The 17,038-nt window shown below is 47.2% G+C and overlaps 2 protein-coding genes across 5 annotated transcripts in view; one reads left to right on the top strand and one right to left on the bottom strand.

The window, feature by feature from the left end:
• Nucleotides 1-1,183: 1,183 nt before the first annotated feature.
• Nucleotides 1,184-5,626, top strand: RASL11B (RAS like family 11 member B). The gene is made up of 4 exons (XM_015138712.3): nucleotides 1,184-1,454; nucleotides 2,070-2,126; nucleotides 3,277-3,353; nucleotides 4,140-5,626. Exons 1-4 carry the CDS (start codon nucleotides 1,313-1,315, stop codon nucleotides 4,608-4,610), a joined length of 747 nt encoding a protein of 248 aa, XP_014994198.1. The 5' UTR covers nucleotides 1,184-1,312; the 3' UTR covers nucleotides 4,611-5,626.
• Nucleotides 5,627-11,328: 5,702 nt separating this feature from the next.
• The window catches only part of SCFD2 (sec1 family domain containing 2), a 498,290-nt gene continuing 492,580 nt past the window's right edge, over nucleotides 11,329-17,038 (bottom strand). For all 4 annotated transcript variants that reach the window (XM_078001950.1, XM_078001951.1, XM_001091758.5 and 1 more), the window contains one exon: nucleotides 11,329-12,761. In XM_078001950.1, the coding sequence (XP_077858076.1) occupies nucleotides 12,669-12,761 (93 nt within the window). In that variant the 3' untranslated portion in view covers nucleotides 11,329-12,668. The remainder of the gene's footprint in view (nucleotides 12,762-17,038) is intronic.

The raw sequence follows: 17,038 nt of genomic DNA, 5'->3' as shown, positions 1-17,038 counted from the left end.
GCCTCTGGGACAAGGTTGAAAGGGTAGCGGGGAGAGGGCCTTGCATGGGGGATGGGGTGGTTAACCCGCGACTCTAGTGACATCTTGCCATCAGCTGCAGCTACAGACTGTAGCTTGCAAGAGGAATTTGGCCTGCCATTGAAGATGTGTTTCTCAGATGAGACTGTAAGGGGCCAGAGCTTGGGATTTTAGGAGTGCAGGGCCCACCTCTTCCTTGGCATCAAGCCACTTAACTAAACTCTTGCGGTGTCTTATGACCAGGGACGAAGTGCGGGGCCCCTTCAGACGTCGCAGCTGGGCTGTTTTCTTTCCATTTCACAGTTCCTGGAGAAGGTGTGACTGAGTGAGGCGTTGGAAAGCTTGTTCTATAATTACTTCTTGATCCGCTTCTGGGCGTGCTGTGCATGCGTCCGACCATGTGTGTTCGCGTTAGCTTGTGTTGTCGACAAGAGCCAGAGAATGTGGGTCTAGGATAAAATGTGGATGATATTTTTGCTTCAAATGTCACATTTTAGGGGGTTCTAAAGGTCTTAGGCTGGGGGCTTTGTGGATGACTGCAACTGTAGCCGAATCTATGAGCCGGGATGTACCCAAGCCAGTGCAATCGCTCCAAATTAGGGCATGCGGCACTAAGCCGGGCAGCAGACACAGCTCCCGGCCCGTCGCGAGCCGGCGCCCCAGGTGGGGGCTGCAGCGAATGCGCGCGTGGGCTGTGGAGCCGTCGGAGGCAGCGGTCCGGAATGGCTCTGTGGGGGCTGGGCTCTCTCCCGGGTCCGGCAGCCACAGCATCTGCCCCGTGCTCGCGCGGCGGGACCTACCAGGCGCCCGCCCTGGGCTGCGCCACCTCTGCCCACCCGCCGCTCCCCTCCACCCGCGGCCCCTTCCCCACAGGCCTCACGGGGCTCCTCACTGACTCCACGCGCCTCGGGGGCAGTCGCGCGCCCGGAGCGGCGCTGGGGGCGCGGCCTCGTTCAGGGCGCCCCGGGATTGGCCGCGGGGGAAGGGGGCGGGGCCGGGCGCGGAGAAAACAACTTGCGCGCCGCCCGAGTACAGTCTCTGTCCGGAGCCTGAGCCCTGCTGAGCCTTGGCGCCCGCCCCCAGCCCCGCCCGTACCTGCACTTATTTATCGTTGTTGTTATTTTATATATATATATATATATTTTACATATATATATATATATATATATATTTTTTTTTTTTTTTTTTTTTTACTGCGGAGCCCCGCATTCGGGTTCTCCCGCCGGCTCCCGTGCAGCGCTAGCCTTCTCCAGTTCCTCAGTCCCCTCCCGCGCGGTGCTCCGCAGCCGAGGCGATGCGCCTCATTCAGAACATGTGCACCATCGCCGAGTACCCCGCGCAGGGAAGCGCCGCCGCCTCCGACTGCTGCGTGGGCGCCGCCGGCCGCCGCCTGGTCAAGATCGCGGTGGTGGGCGCCAGCGGCGTGGGCAAGACCGGTGAGTCCTCGCGCTTAACCCCGGGGCTGGTCGTGGGCGACCCCTGACGGGAGTTGAGGCTGAGCGAGGCATGGGGAGCGGCGGGAGCTGCAGTCCGACCGCTCGCCGTCCCCTGCAGGGAGCCGCTGCCCCTTGGGAGTGGGCTTAGCGGTTGTCGACGCCACCCGCCTGCTTCCACAGAGGAGGGAAACAGGGATCAAGAATGGCCAGGCGGCTTTCTGGGGACCACCGGCACCGCCGCCATCAGAACTTTGGGGTGTTTTAGTCTCTGGTAATGCCTGGCACAGAAAGGGGAGTTAGTGAAGCTAGCACCCCTGGGAGGTCTTGAAGGTTAGGAAGACGTGGTCTAGTGGAAGGCTTAGGTGTGGCTCAGCCGGGCTCAGAGAAGGGGATGGGCTCAGTGAGCCTTCCAGCTGCACAGAGCCATAATTCACGATGCCTTCTACCCCCCTTCTTTTTGTCTGCAAGAAAGGTCAAGGAGCTACAGGGTAGGAATTTCACTTGGTGGCCATCTATGGCTTTCTTTGGGAGAGCTGTTTTCCAGGCTGGGGGTGGGGTGGAGAACAATCTAACTTCCAAGGTTAACATTTTGACTTTCTTTTTTGTGACCTGCAGCACTGGTGGTCCGGTTCCTCACCAAGCGATTCATCGGTGACTATGAAAGAAATGCAGGTGAGACAATGCATTTGAGAAAAATTCTGTCCCATTGCAGGAGGGCTGTGGTTCCCATTTTCCAGCACTTCCCAGGCAGGTTCTTTCAGTGACAGTCCGAGCCTGAGGATCTTGCCACTTAAAACTTTCTCCAGCCCTCCATGCCCCCCCTCCCAATAACTACCATCTGGCCTCATTCCATTCCAAGCCCATTCATCATTTTATCAAGTGCCTGAAAGTATTCCCCTTGGTATGTTTTAACTATAGTGACCCCAGTTGGAAGCACCCTTTGTAGTCAAGAACCTTTCCCTTCAAAATACTCCGGCAAAAGTCGTAAAAAAAAAAAAAAAAAAAAAAAAAAAAAAAAGATGGTCAGCTCCTTCCCCCACCCCTCTCCTCTGCTGGCTGCCTTTCAGAGGTGACCTTTTAAAGCAAAGGCCAAAGGAGAGCAGTTGTAAACCTAAAGTTCTTCCTTCTTAACAAACAACTGGATGGTAGAATTTTAGGAGGAGAATTCCTGAATAAATGAGAGGACACATTTTTCAATCCCTATGATTAAGAATAGCCACTGGGAGGCTTAAGAGCTTTCTACCTATGCTCTGTTAGCAAATTGCTGAAATCTGTAGACCATATGAGTACATATAGGGGATTATTTGAAACGAGCTGTATAAGCTATCCCAAGATAAGACGTGGCAGCCTTCTGCTTTGATGTAGAGTTGATTATCATTATGTCACATTTTTATTCCAACTGATAACATTGGCTGTGTGTTTACTAACAGTATTTGTCTAGCAAGCCATTCTATCTAACGGCCAAAATACAAAGTTACAGTCAAAGAATGATCAAGTACTCAAGAAAACAGAAACCTCACATAGGCTGAGCAAGATAATTTGCATCAAGGGAGTATTCTAAAAATGGAAACTTTGTTTAAAATTAGATAAATACGTTTTCAAAAACTTGCAAACTTTGCCCTGGTTTTAATACATCTAACATAAGGTTAAAATTGCTGTTTGTTTGTTTTTTTTTAATCTGAAGTAAGCCCACTAAATAGAAATAAACTATAGCTTTTTTGTGTGCATTTGTGCATTGTGCATTTTTTTTCTAGCTTAAAACTCAATGTTTTAAAAGTTGTACAAGAAGGAAGAACATCATCTTTTTTATTTGCCTTCATAGGTAATCTGTATACTAGACAAGTTCAGATAGAAGGTGAAACCCTGGCTATTCAGGTTCAAGACACTCCAGGTATTCAGGTGAGAAGCTCTGAGACTCTGGGTGAAAGGGGAGCCTACTTGGCTGTGGAATCATTCACTTTTTCTCAAGTCCCTCATGCTGCAGGAGCAGAGAAATTTGCGGAGTTACATGTAGACTTACATATTGTCTGACAACTCAGTTGTATCTGGCTGTTGGTCAATCTTAGCATGGCTTAGTTTGGGAGATTTGGCTAAGGGGCAGAAATCTTCCTTTAGAAGGATTCAACACAGCCGGAAAGCCCAAACCAAATGCAGTAGGAATTGGTGTTTTCCTTGCTATGGTTAAAAAGTCCAGTTTTAATATATGTGTCTTTGGCATGAAAAACCAAGCTTCTGGGTATAGTCTGCAAATACTTGGAATCTCTTTTGTACTGTGGAAAGTTGCTCTATAGACAAAAGCGCCATGCTAGGGTTTTTTTTTTTCCCCGCCTCCTGAACTGGGCAGTTATCCAGGTTTAAATGCTTCCAGCTCCTATCTTTACTTCGCCAGACTTACTGTCTAGCCAGTTAATTTCCCATTTTGTGCAACTACAAAGTCTCTCTGCATGGAGTTCTCTGCAGGTCAATTTTCCACTGGAGTGTGGTGAGCTGCACTGTTATTTATTCCAACTCTGTGCAGCTGGATCAACATATTGTCAAGAAAGCTGAAGTGTGTGCGATTTAACTTGTTTATGGCCCGCAACTTGGCATTACTATGAAGGGCTCCTTTGAATTTGAAATCTACCCAAGCCCAGGCTCTTTGCACCACTGACCAGCATTCACCTTGCCGTCACCCCTCTCTTTCAGGTCCATGAGAACAGCCTGAGCTGCAGTGAACAGCTGAATAGGTGCATTCGCTGGGCAGATGCTGTGGTGATAGTTTTCTCCATCACTGACTACAAGAGCTATGAACTCATCAGCCAGCTTCACCAGCACGTGCAGCAGCTACACCTGGGCACCCGGCTGCCTGTGGTGGTCGTGGCCAACAAAGCTGACCTGTTGCACATCAAACAGGTTGACCCTCAGCTTGGACTGCAGCTGGCCAGCATGCTAGGCTGCTCATTCTATGAAGTGTCTGTCAGTGAAAATTATAGTGACGTCTACAGCGCCTTCCATGTTCTCTGTAAAGAGGTCAGTCACAAACAACAGCCTAGCAGCACACCTGAGAAGCGAAGAACCTCCCTCATTCCCAGGCCCAAGTCACCCAACATGCAGGACCTGAAGAGGAGGTTTAAGCAAGCTCTCTCTGCCAAAGTGAGGACTGTCACCTCTGTCTGAAGCAGGAGGAGCACTCAAGGGGGTTTGGTCTTCCCAGGAAGAGGGCCTGAGTGCAGGAATGTTGAATACTGGCAGTGATTCCTGGTTCCAGAAAGGGCTGGAGCAGAAGGGCCAAGAGGGCCTATGGAACTGCTACAGAAAAGGAAGTGTTGTTCTGAGAAGGGGGACAGGATTGATGAGGCTTGAAAGAGCCCACTGAGCCACTCTCTGAATATGTGAAATGTACTCTGTGTCTTTTCCTTTAGAGTGGGGAGGGGGCATAATCGTTTTGGTTTCTGCATTTAGCTACCTTGTAAATGGTGGTTCGTTGCAGTTTCACCAAATGTATTGGTGTGATTTACAGTGGGAATGACAGAACAGATTAAGCATTGATAGGCTTTCTTTTTTCCCCGTTTTCTTTTTCCTTCTTTCTTTTTGTCTTTTTTTCCCCCAAGAGGAAGAATTGCTTTTCTCTTGTCAGTATGATTTGTAACTCTGGAACACTATTCTTACAGAATGCCTTTCTAACCTGAAGGATACCCAGATTTCTTTCTTTATGAAAAAGATGGAAAATCCCCTACCCCTCAAAAATGGATTGAGTTTATGGGCCAGAATATTCTGTATACCAGACATCGGTAAGCTTGCACAGTTTGCAGGAAGGCGCTGGTTCCCCCTCACAGGATGTGCATGCTCAGTGGGCTGTGTGTTGAGGAGTCGTGAACTTCACACTCTTCGGCCCCAGACTTTGCCTGTATAGTTTTTTGTTTTTGGTTTTAACTGTTCCATCAGGAAAAAAAATGTGTCAGTTGATTTTGGTGTGATTTGTGTAAATGGTTCATGGCAATGGCATTGGAGTGCTTCCGAGGCCTGGCTGAGTCGTGCCTAAGGGTGGCTGAAATACGAAAACACTATTTTACAGCAAGTGAACAGGGGCTACCTGCCAAATCCCCTCTACAGATGCACTTTAAAAAGCCACTCATGCTTTGGCTTAAACTGTAATTAATTTATTTTATGTACAATAAATCTCACTTGAAAAAGAGCAGACGTCTAACTTGGTCTCTATTGAAACGTTAACTTTCTGCCCTTTAGACAAAGTATGACCTGGTATCCTGTGATTATTGGGCACATTGAATCTGGCATTGTGCCTTTCAGGGGTTATCTCTCAAGGATTACAGCAATCCAAGGAGGTACATGCTAATATTATCCCCATAACACAGATGAGGAAGCAGGCTTATAGAACAAGATCAGTAACCTGTCAAAGGCCACAGCCTGTAGCATTGTAAATTGTAATTTGCTGCTTTATATTCAAGACTAGCTTATCTCCTATTCACTAACTTCATGTCTTAGGTATACTAAGGCAGATGTCTGGCTCCCCATATTCAGCACAGCCTCGAGGGTATTCTTTCTTGGACACTAAGATGACTGCTTCTTTACACATGCTTTGTTTGGCAGACCTCTTTTTTGGGTATGCTGCTTTCAGGAGATTCACTTTATTCTCACTGTAGAAGCTTGCAGTCATTGATCTGGGGCTGTGAAATCAGGAGCCAGTCCCATGGACCTTTGCCACACGTGTCTCACTAAAGCTGCCAGCTCTCTCGTCTGTGCCACTTGGGCCTAGAAGATCTTTCCTGCAAGCTAAGTGAGCCACCATCTATAGGGGCAAATAATCACAGCTGACATTTCTTTGAGTAGTGCTTTCACATACCTGATGTCATTTAAGGCCAGGAGAACCCAAGAGAATACTGTGGGGTATTGACACCATTTTACAGATCCTGAAGACAGGCTCTAAGTTTTGGGTGATGTCTTCAAATTCACACAAAGGAGCTGAATCAATGCCACCTCACTGTATTTCCTGTTCTTAGTCTTTTGGAGGATTTCATAGCTAAGACACTCCTGCATGCGTGGGGCGATGGGGCCACAGTGAATAGCAGTTGAGGGGCTACTGTGGGGTGGTGCCAGGATTTCCAATCAGTGTTCCCACAGGGTACAGATCCTGATGGCTGACAGGGTTTCCAGGGATGCCTCAAACCTTCCTAATAAGCAAGGTAACTTTCTGTGCTTCCAGCCTAACCTCATCTCTGAGAAGGGTGTGTGTGTTGGTGGTGGGCAGGGAAATGGTGCTAACATGGGACTGAAAACATCTCAGTTCAAGGGCAGTGACAAGTATCTCCAACTGGATTCTATTCGCTTTTATTTCTATTCAGCCTACGTGGTTGTGTTAACAATGTCCACTGAGCAAGAGGTTGATCTTTATATAATTACTAAATGTCCCTTCCCCACATTCTGGAATTAAGAGTTTGCCTGCAGGTGGCTGGCTTTATGCTCCCGAGGCGCTGAGCGGTGCTGCATTTTAGTGATCACTGCCACGCCACTGCCCCCTTTCCTTCCCACCAACTTACAGGCTGCAGGGCTCTGGCAGGCCTTGTCTGCTCCCTTGCTGAGCTGTGAGCTCTGCCTTCTCCCTTTCTGGCCCCCCAGTTAGCGATTGCCCCTTACTTCCTCACCCCTGCACTGGACTCAGTCTCTCCTACTGCACCTTAGACAGGCTGGAAGGGAGCTCAGAGCTCTGGTGCACCCAGAGGGATAAAGTGGCTTGTGTAAGGGCACTCTAGGAGAGAGAGGACAGGGAAAGAGACAGAGACAGACAGAGACACACACCCAGGGACAGAGACAGAGTCGCAGCTGGAAACCACCCACGTCCCCATTCTGTCCACTCTCTCAGGCAGATTTGTCTATTTATAGTTCTAGAACACATTTTTCTCTCTTCTAATAAGTCTAGATTTATGTTTTATTACTTTTGCTCATCTCTTGTTGGTTAACTCTTCACTTAATCCCTGTTTTTTTTTTTTGTTTTGTTTTAAAATTTATGATCTACCACCACCTGGCCCTGAGAAACGACCCTCTCCATCTAGACAGGGGAATACCTCCTTTGCCATCTGGGAAGGGGAAGGCAGGGATGTGTATGTGTCTGGGGTACAGGGGAGCAGAGAAAGGGAAGGAGTTAGAATTTACTGAACATTTACAACATGCTAGATTCTATGTTACCCCCATTAAGCTTTTGAAAAATCCTATAAGGAAGGGTAGTAATATCGCTTCTATTTTAAAGATAAAGAAACTGAGGCACAGACAGATGAAATTTACCTTAGGGCCACATCAGTTATAACAATTAATGTTTCTATTTATGGAAAATCTGCGTGCCAGGCCCCACAGGAGGGTTTTTGAAATAACTGATGTTTGCTGTGATATCTCTACAATCCATCTTTAGTCTCTTCTTCAGAAAAGCAAAAGGGAGGCTGAGCATTAAGTGGCTGGCCCAGGCCCTAGGTGGCCTCCAGGACTCCACCCCAGGTCTGTCTGATGCCACTGCCTAAGCCCTGGGCTGATGGCTCAGCAGAGCCCCACCTAGGAGCCCTCCTCTTCCCTCCCCTGGCCGGGTCTCCTGTCCTGCTGTTCTCATCTCCCCTTTGCTGCTATAGGCTCCTGGATCCTGCTGGGCTCCAGGCCCCCCTGGCTGCCACACCACATCTGCTGTTGCCATCAGCCAGCTGCTTACTGGCTTCCAGCCCTGCTCAGTCATAAAGACGTCCAGGCTGGGAGCGGGAGGGGCGTGCAGTCCGGCTGTCTCAGAACCGAATCCACTTCTGTCATGATGTCTGCCTTTTGAGTTTCCTCCCTTGCCTCAAATCAAAAACATTCAAAACACTCTGCAGCCCGCCTGACGCTGCGTGGTGTGCAGAGAGGGCTCAACCCTCAAAGTCTTCCTGGCTGCTCCCGGCTCCAGCACTCACCAGGCGCCGCAGACCCCGGGTTTGCCTGCCCAGCCAGCTCCTAACCCCAGGTTTAGGAGCCATGGGTGTATTTATGGTAAGCCCCTCGCTTTGGTGAAAAATGAGATTTTGACATTCATCTTACACTCCAAGAGGGAGAAAACAAATGTGTTTTCTAGGCAAATGAACAAGTTTGTAGGCACATCCCTCAAAAATGAGCTAGCTGATAATCTCTGGTGCTACCTGTGCACCCAGGGGAAATGAGCACTGTCCAGTCGTCTGTGTGGATAACTCATGACAGGTCCCTTGGGAAGTGGCCCAGGATGAATTAGAGAGCTTGTCTGGTTATAATAACCAGGAAAACTGGTGTTGCACATATTCCCTTTCAAGTCTAAAGAGAGATGGTTCCAGAAAGTTCTTACTACCCTCATTGCTCTCCTGAATTTGCAATGAGAACGGGATTAGGGTTATTACTGACTGTGGCAAGATCCCAGCCACCACCCTCCAAGCTTTCCTCTCAAATAGTTTGCAAACCTTCTATCATCTGGTTTTGTCTTTTTAAATTCCTTTTAAGACAGAGATGGAGTCTCTTGATGTTTGTTGGGCTGGACAGCAGACATTTGTAATACTGGATTATTTGTTGTTGAGATTCTGTTTCTGGTAACCAGGGTAAGATAAATAATAGTGGTCTTGTGGGGAGTTTGATGGAATTCTTTGTTATTGGGATCCCATTGTAATGGAGGGGTGGCATAAACAGAGCCATCTGCATAGGCCCCTGCCCACTGGGGACAACTCTTGGCTGATGCAGCCTGGAGTGCTTCCAACCATTTGGCTGTGCCTGCCATGTCTGCTCTGAGGTAGACTCCAGAAGAGGGTTTACAAAGGCAGAAGTCAATTGCTACAAAGTATTTACACTTCTGTCAATTGTGTTTATAAGGAGTGTGGCCAGTGAGGTTGCTGGCAGAAGGTTTGGATTTGTAAGTGCTTGTTTAGGTGATAAACACTCAGACCCAGGCCCCAGACAGGGGAAACCAGTCTTACCACTCCTGTCAGCCTTTTAAGTCACCTTCAGGTGGCTGACAGCTGCTAGATTCCTTTAGAATGGATACATTTGGAGAGGTTGAAATGGGAAATCGGCTAGCATTAGTGATGGAGAAAGTTCTATTAGAGATATATGGCCTTGCATGAGCAATAATCAGACATTTATTACCGATAAATGCTTATGTGCTCTGAATGAATATGCATTACACGTATTCACTCTTTTAATTCTTCCCCAACCCAATGTTGCAGGTCCTATTGTTATACAACTGCATGGTCAGCGAAGACCAGGAGAGGTGGACTACGATGTGGAAGAGGTGGGACTGGAATCCAGCCATCGGATTGGGCTCTTGACCTCTGGGCTACGCTATCCTGGACCAAGTTGTTATTCCTCCTCCACTTTCTCACCTCCTTGTAGACCCCATGAGTGCCTCCAAATTTCCTCTTCATTACTATTATTCTCCTGTTGATGTTTTATTGTTTTGAGAGGTAACTTCCTTGGCATCCTCAGTGTGAAAACTCACATTCCTTGAAATTCACATGCTGGCCATTGTGTTAGGGATGGCTCCACAGCAACCGCCCCCATGAGGCAGGTGCCACAGTTACCATTTCTTACAGACGCAGACATTGAGGCTTGGAGAGATCCACAGTGTTTGGCGTGGCAGAACTGGGACTTAGGCCCAGAGAAGCCTTCAGAGCCCTTTTCTGCCAGCTGCTCCTTTGGGGTTGGAGGGTGTGACTTGCTTCTCCTCCAGCCCCTCCCATGCTGAGAAGTGTGCCCAAGAGCCCAGCAGCAGCAGGGAGGTTCTGCCATGGCGACAATTCTCTTTCCCCCAAACCCCCCTCTTTTTCCTTATTTGTTGGAGGCCCTTTGCAGGATTTATACCAAATGTCTATCGTGTTCCTGCTTTTTAATCAAGGAGCAGTGAACGTCCTGTGCCTCCTGCTTCATCTTCACTCAAACTCTGGTTACCAAGAAATTCTTCCAGCTTACCTTTCCTCCAAAGCCTCCCACCACCTACCGCCTGCCTGGCTCAGCTCCTCAAGCCGGCCTCCGGACAAGAAAAAGATGACCATAAGCCACACTCTGACACTTCTCCCACCACTCACAGACTGCCCCTGACCATACTAATTACAGTATGGAGAGCATTTTCAAGACATAAGAACTGCCGAGTAACGTTTGTAATCAATACCTTCCTCATTTTATCATTTCAGATTAGAAGTTTTTGAATTTTTTTTTTTTTTTTTTTGAAATGGAGTTTCACTCTTGTTGCCCAGGCCGGAGTGCAGTGGTGTGATCTCGGCTCACCGCAACCTGTGCCTCCCAGGTTCAAGCGATTCTCTTGCTTCAGCCTCCCTACCTGGGATTACAGGCATGCGCTACCACACTCGGCTAATTTTGTAATTTTTTAAGTAGAGACGGGGTTTCTCCATGTTGGTCAGGCTGGTCTAGGACTACCGACTTCAGGTGATCCACCTGCCTCAACCTCCCAAAGTTGAATATTTTTTAAAATAAAAAATTAATTTGTAAAAATACAGTTTTCTGCTATGGCTGATTAAAGTCACAAAAGTAATATACAAATACACGTTTGCTATAAAAAAAAATACAAAAGTATACTGAGGGTGAGACTCTCCCTTCTCTTAGCCTTCCCATTCGATATTCGTTCCCAGAAGTAACCATTATATATGTATTTCCAGAAAGTTTCCTTTGCATATAGACATGTGATTTACAACTTCATCTTCAGTAGATGCTCATGTCAGGCCTGAGCATCAGAAAAGTGCCAGCTACTCATTCTGAGTGCCACAGAGTCAGGGACACATCTTGTTCATTTACCACATGGCCCAGAACCTAGCACTGTGCCTGGAACATGGCAGGTGCCCAGTCAATCTTTAGGAATGAATGAAGGGAGTACAGATTTGAGTCACATAACAGGTTACTTTTCATTTTTTTATTTTAGAAAAGTCATCTCTGCTTTAACATTTCTTATGGATGGTTACCATTTCCTTCCTTATTCAAATTCAATACTTTAGGATTAGTAGAATGAAAAAGGCACCTGAGGTCTCCTCTATTTCATGAAAGAATTGATATTATGTGGAAAACATACTTGGGCAAGAAAAAGAGTGTCTGTGTCTACAAAAACCCTGCTTTGGTTACATCTTAAAATAATCTCCAACTTGACGGTTCTTTCAAAAATGACAGTGTTTCGTAAAGAACTAAAATCAGAGACATGTGAGTGTTTTGGTTTACATGTTATTTCCTTCACCTGTTTAATCCACAATAAAAACCTTTTCAGTTTTATCTGTTTATTACCAACATGGATGCCAGAAACTTCCATTAACCATACACCTACAAACATGTGGGTTGCAAGTGGTTCATTTTTGCCCTGGAGTTCTTACAAAATTTCACTAGGTGGGTCTAGGTTTTTCTGCTAATGGTCAGATGGAAAACTTACGCTTATAGAAAAGAAAGCTTTATATTTCAATCAAAACTCATACCCACAAAGTCCACAAGGGTTGCTGTTACAATTTAGACTCCCTGGGACCAGATATCTCATATTGGGGTCTTTCTTTGGAGGGGAGGAAAACTTTTATACGCAGATAACCCTCCAATCAACCACCTTCCCACTACAGTTCCAAGTAGCCTGGCAGACCTGCCCAGTGGGCCAGCTAGAACAATGCAGTTCTTTGTTATGGCAGGATGATTTACAACACACGCAGGCTACCAGCACTGCCCTAGACACTACCCCTCCCTTCTTTGCCTTTTCAGAAATGTTTCAGAGCAAGAGAGAAACAAAGCCTCAGACCCTATTTGCAATGTTCTCTCCTCAGTTATATAATCCTAAGTTTATATAAATCAAACTTTCCCAACACTCATAATTCTAAAGCATGTCTAACTTCTCGAGCAACTTCAAATTAAAAGAGTTGTAACCTACCAACACTTGCCAACAGGCTTCTCTTTAGAATTAATGAACTTGTAGGTGGAATCAGGAAGCTCACAGAGGGTTAAGGATAAATGGAAACAATCACTAATTGGACTAGCCAAAAGACAGATTATCGCCTTCAGGAAAATAAGAAAAACTTTTTTTTTTTTTTAAGAATCACAGCAATTCAAGCAAAGTACCTCACTGCGAAGGTATCAAGACCCTTCAGGCAGAATTCTGTCATGCTTGCAATTACTGACAGGGATGTTGGTTGTGGAGGAGTATTTGGAGTGGTGGCAGAAAATTGTATCAGCATTTCCAGCATGAGTAGGTCTTATCTTCTTAGCGGATGCTCAGAAGCCAAGGTCTGGATGCAGTCGGTCAGTTGCAAATAACAGCTCAGGAATATTAAATGGCTTCAGGAGTCGAGTGGACAGCACGATTACCTAACAACGGGAGAGGGCAAACACACCGCAGGGAATTAGGGGGGCCAATCTCAGGGTACTGGATGATGAGAAATAGAATGGAACAAATGTCTTTAGGGGAGGGTATGAAGTGAAGTTCTATGAAGGAAAGGTAGAAGGCAGCCAGTTCAATGGCGCTAGTGCCCTGCCTGGAAGGAGGGGGACACAGTCTGGGAGAGATGGCCTGTAGGACAGCTGGGCTGTGTCTACTGAACCTTTAGCCAATGGGGCACTCAGGATGGCTGAGACTGGCACTAGGTACATTTGAGAGGCAGAGACCAGCCACTGCCTTGCGGCTAAATTGGACTGGATCATACTCTCGCTTTGTAATGCAGTAATTTGACCTCAATATCAAGGTTTCTCCCCATTTCAGGGAGCCTTTGCTCCTCCAGGGAGCATGAGAAGGCACATCCAGGAGGCGGATGTTGTTAGTGATGATGGTGATTGTTAGTTTCCTAGTACCACAAACTGGGTGGCTTAAACAATGGAAACTTACTGTCTCACAGTTCTGGAGCCTAGAAGTCCAAGATCACGGTGTTGGCAGGGTTGGCACCTTCTAAGGGCTGCGAGGGAATCTGTTCCACGCCTTTCTCCTAGCTACCCTGCGCCTTCACATTGTCTCTCCCTAGGCATGTCTGTTGCTGTGTCCAAATTTCCCCTTCTTATATACACACAGTCACACTGGATTAGAGCCCACACTAAAGACCCCATTTGAACTTGATGATCTGCAAAGATCCTATTTCCAAGTAAGGTCATATTCACAGGTACCAGTGGGGAGGTTAGGACTGTAAGATATTTTAAAGGGGACACATTTCAACTCATAACAATGATGATGGTGATGATAAGGATAACGAATACTTGTTAATTTTTATGATGTGCCAGGTTCTGAGGATTATCTCATTGAATATCCATTTGATCCTGATATCGAGCTTATGAAATAGGTACATTTATTATTCCTGCTTTGTAGATGAAGAAAATAAAGTACAGAAAGGCTCAGGAACTTGTACAAGGACACACATACAGTCAGCGGCTGAGTCAGGATCCCAGCGCAGACAGCCTGGCTCCAGTGCCCCCGTGCCTCCCTTCCCTGTCATCAAGGGCTCTGGACCCTTTATTCCCTTACTCCACATGCACCTTTGGGCTCCTCTGGCTTCTTTCATGGTGACCCTGTCTGCTTCCCTCAGTCTGGATTTTATTCCGGGATAGATTTGTCTCTGCAACAGTGGGAGAGCCTGTTCCCTGGGTCTGGGCTGGGGGCATGATGTGCTTTATAAGGGCCTGGTTAGGTTTTGCACAAGCAGTATTGTATGCACCCTAGAAGAATAGGTGACTATGAGGAAAGCTATCCGGGAGCCTGAATTCCACAGCCCACAATCCCTTGGAAGGGGATTCCAAGGCCCACAGCATGACTACCTGGCTGCGCTCCTTTGGAGTGGTGCAAGTGGGCCTGCACACTTTACCATCCTCCTTTCCCACTCCCCACATTGTCCCAGGTATAATTAAATGAGTGAATTAACCAATCCATGTCAACGAGCTCATTGGTGGAACACAAAAAGTCTGTACTCCAATGAAGAGAAAAAGTAGAAGAGGAAGAGAGAAGGAAGCATTTTCTTGTTGTTAAAGAAATAATTTTTCAACAACCTTATGAGAAAGTTTTCTGTTTAAAAACTTAGTTTTTGGAAGCATCTATGTTACTTCTTCTTGAAAGAGGATTATCTTAAAAATATATATATAGTTAATGTCAGCCAAGTCATATTTTTGGCAGAAACAAATTCACTGAAATCTGTGTTTCATGATTTTCCTCGAAAATCATGCAAGGAGCCTTTGAGGACAGTGGGTGAAGATTGGCCTTCTCTATCATCTGCATGCATGGTTTAGACACCATTTGAATGTGTGTCTCCCAAGAGGGTCTCTACTTATTTCAGGTCTTCCTCACCAAACCCAGTAGGTAATTGAGCCTGGCGGCTTCCAGGCGAGTGCCATCAGCAGACCCTGAGTAGATCCCAGCTCCACACTGACTGGCCAGAAGCCCTCCAGAAAGTCACAACTTACAGCCCTGCTTACCTCATCTCTCTCAGAAGGAAAATAACAGTGCCAAGCTTGAAGCAGTATGGCAAGGATTACGTAAGATCATGTATGTGGAACACAGGAAGTGCTCAGCAACTGTGAGCTGCTATTGTATTGTGGTTTTGTGATTCAGTCCTAGATCTCCTTCTGAATCTTATGAAAGCTAAGAACTTTCTAGAAAAATATACAGACATTCATACAAGATTTTGTGTTATAGTTTTAGCGGTGGTTAATGAACTCCTAGGAATTCACAGACCACAATTAAGAAGCTCTTTTTCAAGCTGGGTGCGGTGGCTCACGCCTGTAATCCCAGCACTTTGGGAGGCCGATTTAGGCAGAACACCTGAGGTCAGGAGTTCAAGACCAGCCTGGGCAACATGGTGAAACACCATCTCTACTAAAAATACAAAAATTAGCTGGGCGTGGCGGTGCACGCCTGCAGTCCTAGCTACTTGGTAGGCTGAGGCAGGAGAATTGCTTGAACCCCAGAGGCGGAAGTTGCAGTGAGCCGAGATTGTGCCACTGCACTCCAGCCTAGGTAACAGAGTGAAACTCCGTCTCAAAAAAAGAAAAAAAGAAGCCCTTCTTCAGAAATCTTTTTAAATGCACACATAAAGACAAACATTGCGCACTCTTTGGAAGTAGGTTCTTCAAAGGAGGTAGAGGCCAGTAGTCGTTCATGCAAAGGGCCCTCCCCTCCTGCTGTGACTTGGCAGTCTCTAGCACACTGCCAGCCCTTGGGGTCTTTAATTCTAAAGCAAAGATGGTGGATTCGTCTCCGGCTGGGGTGAGGGTGGGCCTGAGGGCTAGGGTACATCTCCATCCCCATGGATGCTAAGTCTTCTTGGCAGGTTTGAGGAACTTGGAGTGATAAGGCTAAAAGTGTTGACTTCCAGAGCAGCAATAACTGAGCCCAAAGAATCTGTCACTCTCGGGTAGTGTGCTGGGCTTCCAGCCATGGCTGACAGAGACCGTGGATTTGGCTACTGCACTGAGCTGAAACAGTAAGGCCAGTCCTCACATCTGAACAAGCAGGTATTTAACAGTAATCAGTCTACAGCTTTGTGAAGGCTCAGCCAGAGGCTGTCTGGGGTCTGCTCTGTGGAGGGGTGAAAAGAAACAGATGGAAAACAGGGGTTTCTCAAGCAGTAAGTTAGGGGGCCTTCGTGGAGGGGAGACAGCAGGACTGAGGCCAGGAGGCTTTGGGATAGCACAGTGGTTAAGAGCACAGGTTTAGGAGGGTCCAGTCTGCGTTGGACCCTGGCTGGGCCACTTGCCAGATGAATGACCCTGGAGAAGTTGCTTAACCACATGGAGCCTCAATTTCTTCATCTGTAAAGTGGGAATGATACCCACCCCACATGATTATGTGAGGATCAATGTGAACATCTTCTAAAATATCTGACACAATGACAGGCTCCAGAGGGGCTCAGAATGGCAGCTGCCATGACTGCTTTGTCACCATCACTGTCCTCATTATGTGCATCCCCAGCTACATCCTTCCACCCAGCTCACAGCAGTCATGGGGTGGATGCAGGGGAGTGGAATTGCCAGAGCCAGTGACCCTAAGTGTGAATCTGATCGTATTACTACCAGGCTTAAAATCCCTGCAGCTTCCTCACTGCCCTCTGGTAAGCCCAGCCCTCCCGGAGAGCATCAAAGGACTTCAGAACCTGAACGCTGCCAGCACTCCACATCCGGCCCTTGCCTCCACACCCCCAAATCAGTCCCACATTCCAGCCTCCCTAACTCCTCGCAGTTTTGCACCTGGCACTTTGGGGATGCTTCTTGGTCCGGGAGAGGAGCTCCCCACTCTAGCCAAAGACCTGTCCTCCATTGTCCTTCAGCAATCAGTTCAGGCATCACTCCCTCCAGAAAGCCTTCCCAGACCACCCCTCCCCAAAGCCTGAGTGTGTCCCCTGGCTGTTGGTATCTCACTGTATTCCCTGTCAACTTAACTGAGTCTTTTTATTGTTTCTTAGCACAGTGCCTGATACACAGCAGGTCTTTGAGTCAGTTGGCGCCTGATTGAGTGAACAAAAACCATAAAGCAGTGAAGGAGGCAGGGAGTGTAGCCATGGTCAGCGGGAAGTCTTCGCTCAGGGCAGCTCTAGTGGAAGATGCTCAGACAGCTCCAGGTAAATGTGTTTCCTCTCCATTCGATGAAAACCTTACTTGTCTCTAATTCCTAT

The sequence above is a fragment of the Macaca mulatta genome, chromosome 5 (assembly GCF_049350105.2).
Source record: "Macaca mulatta isolate MMU2019108-1 chromosome 5, T2T-MMU8v2.0, whole genome shotgun sequence".
Lineage (NCBI taxonomy): Eukaryota > Metazoa > Chordata > Mammalia > Primates > Cercopithecidae > Macaca > Macaca mulatta.
This window is presented reverse-complemented; position numbering and strand designations above follow the sequence as displayed.

Excerpts from the sequence above, each read along its gene's own strand:
- RASL11B (XM_015138712.3), top strand. The coding sequence starts at position 1,313 with ATGCGCCTCATTCAGAACATGTGCACCATCGCCGAGTACCCCGCGCAG. Across the intron at positions 2,127-3,276 it reads TGACTATGAAAGAAATGCAG|GTAATCTGTATACTAGACAA; the intron begins GTGAGACAATGC and ends TTGCCTTCATAG. Across the intron at positions 3,354-4,139 it reads AAGACACTCCAGGTATTCAG|GTCCATGAGAACAGCCTGAG; the intron begins GTGAGAAGCTCT and ends CCTCTCTTTCAG.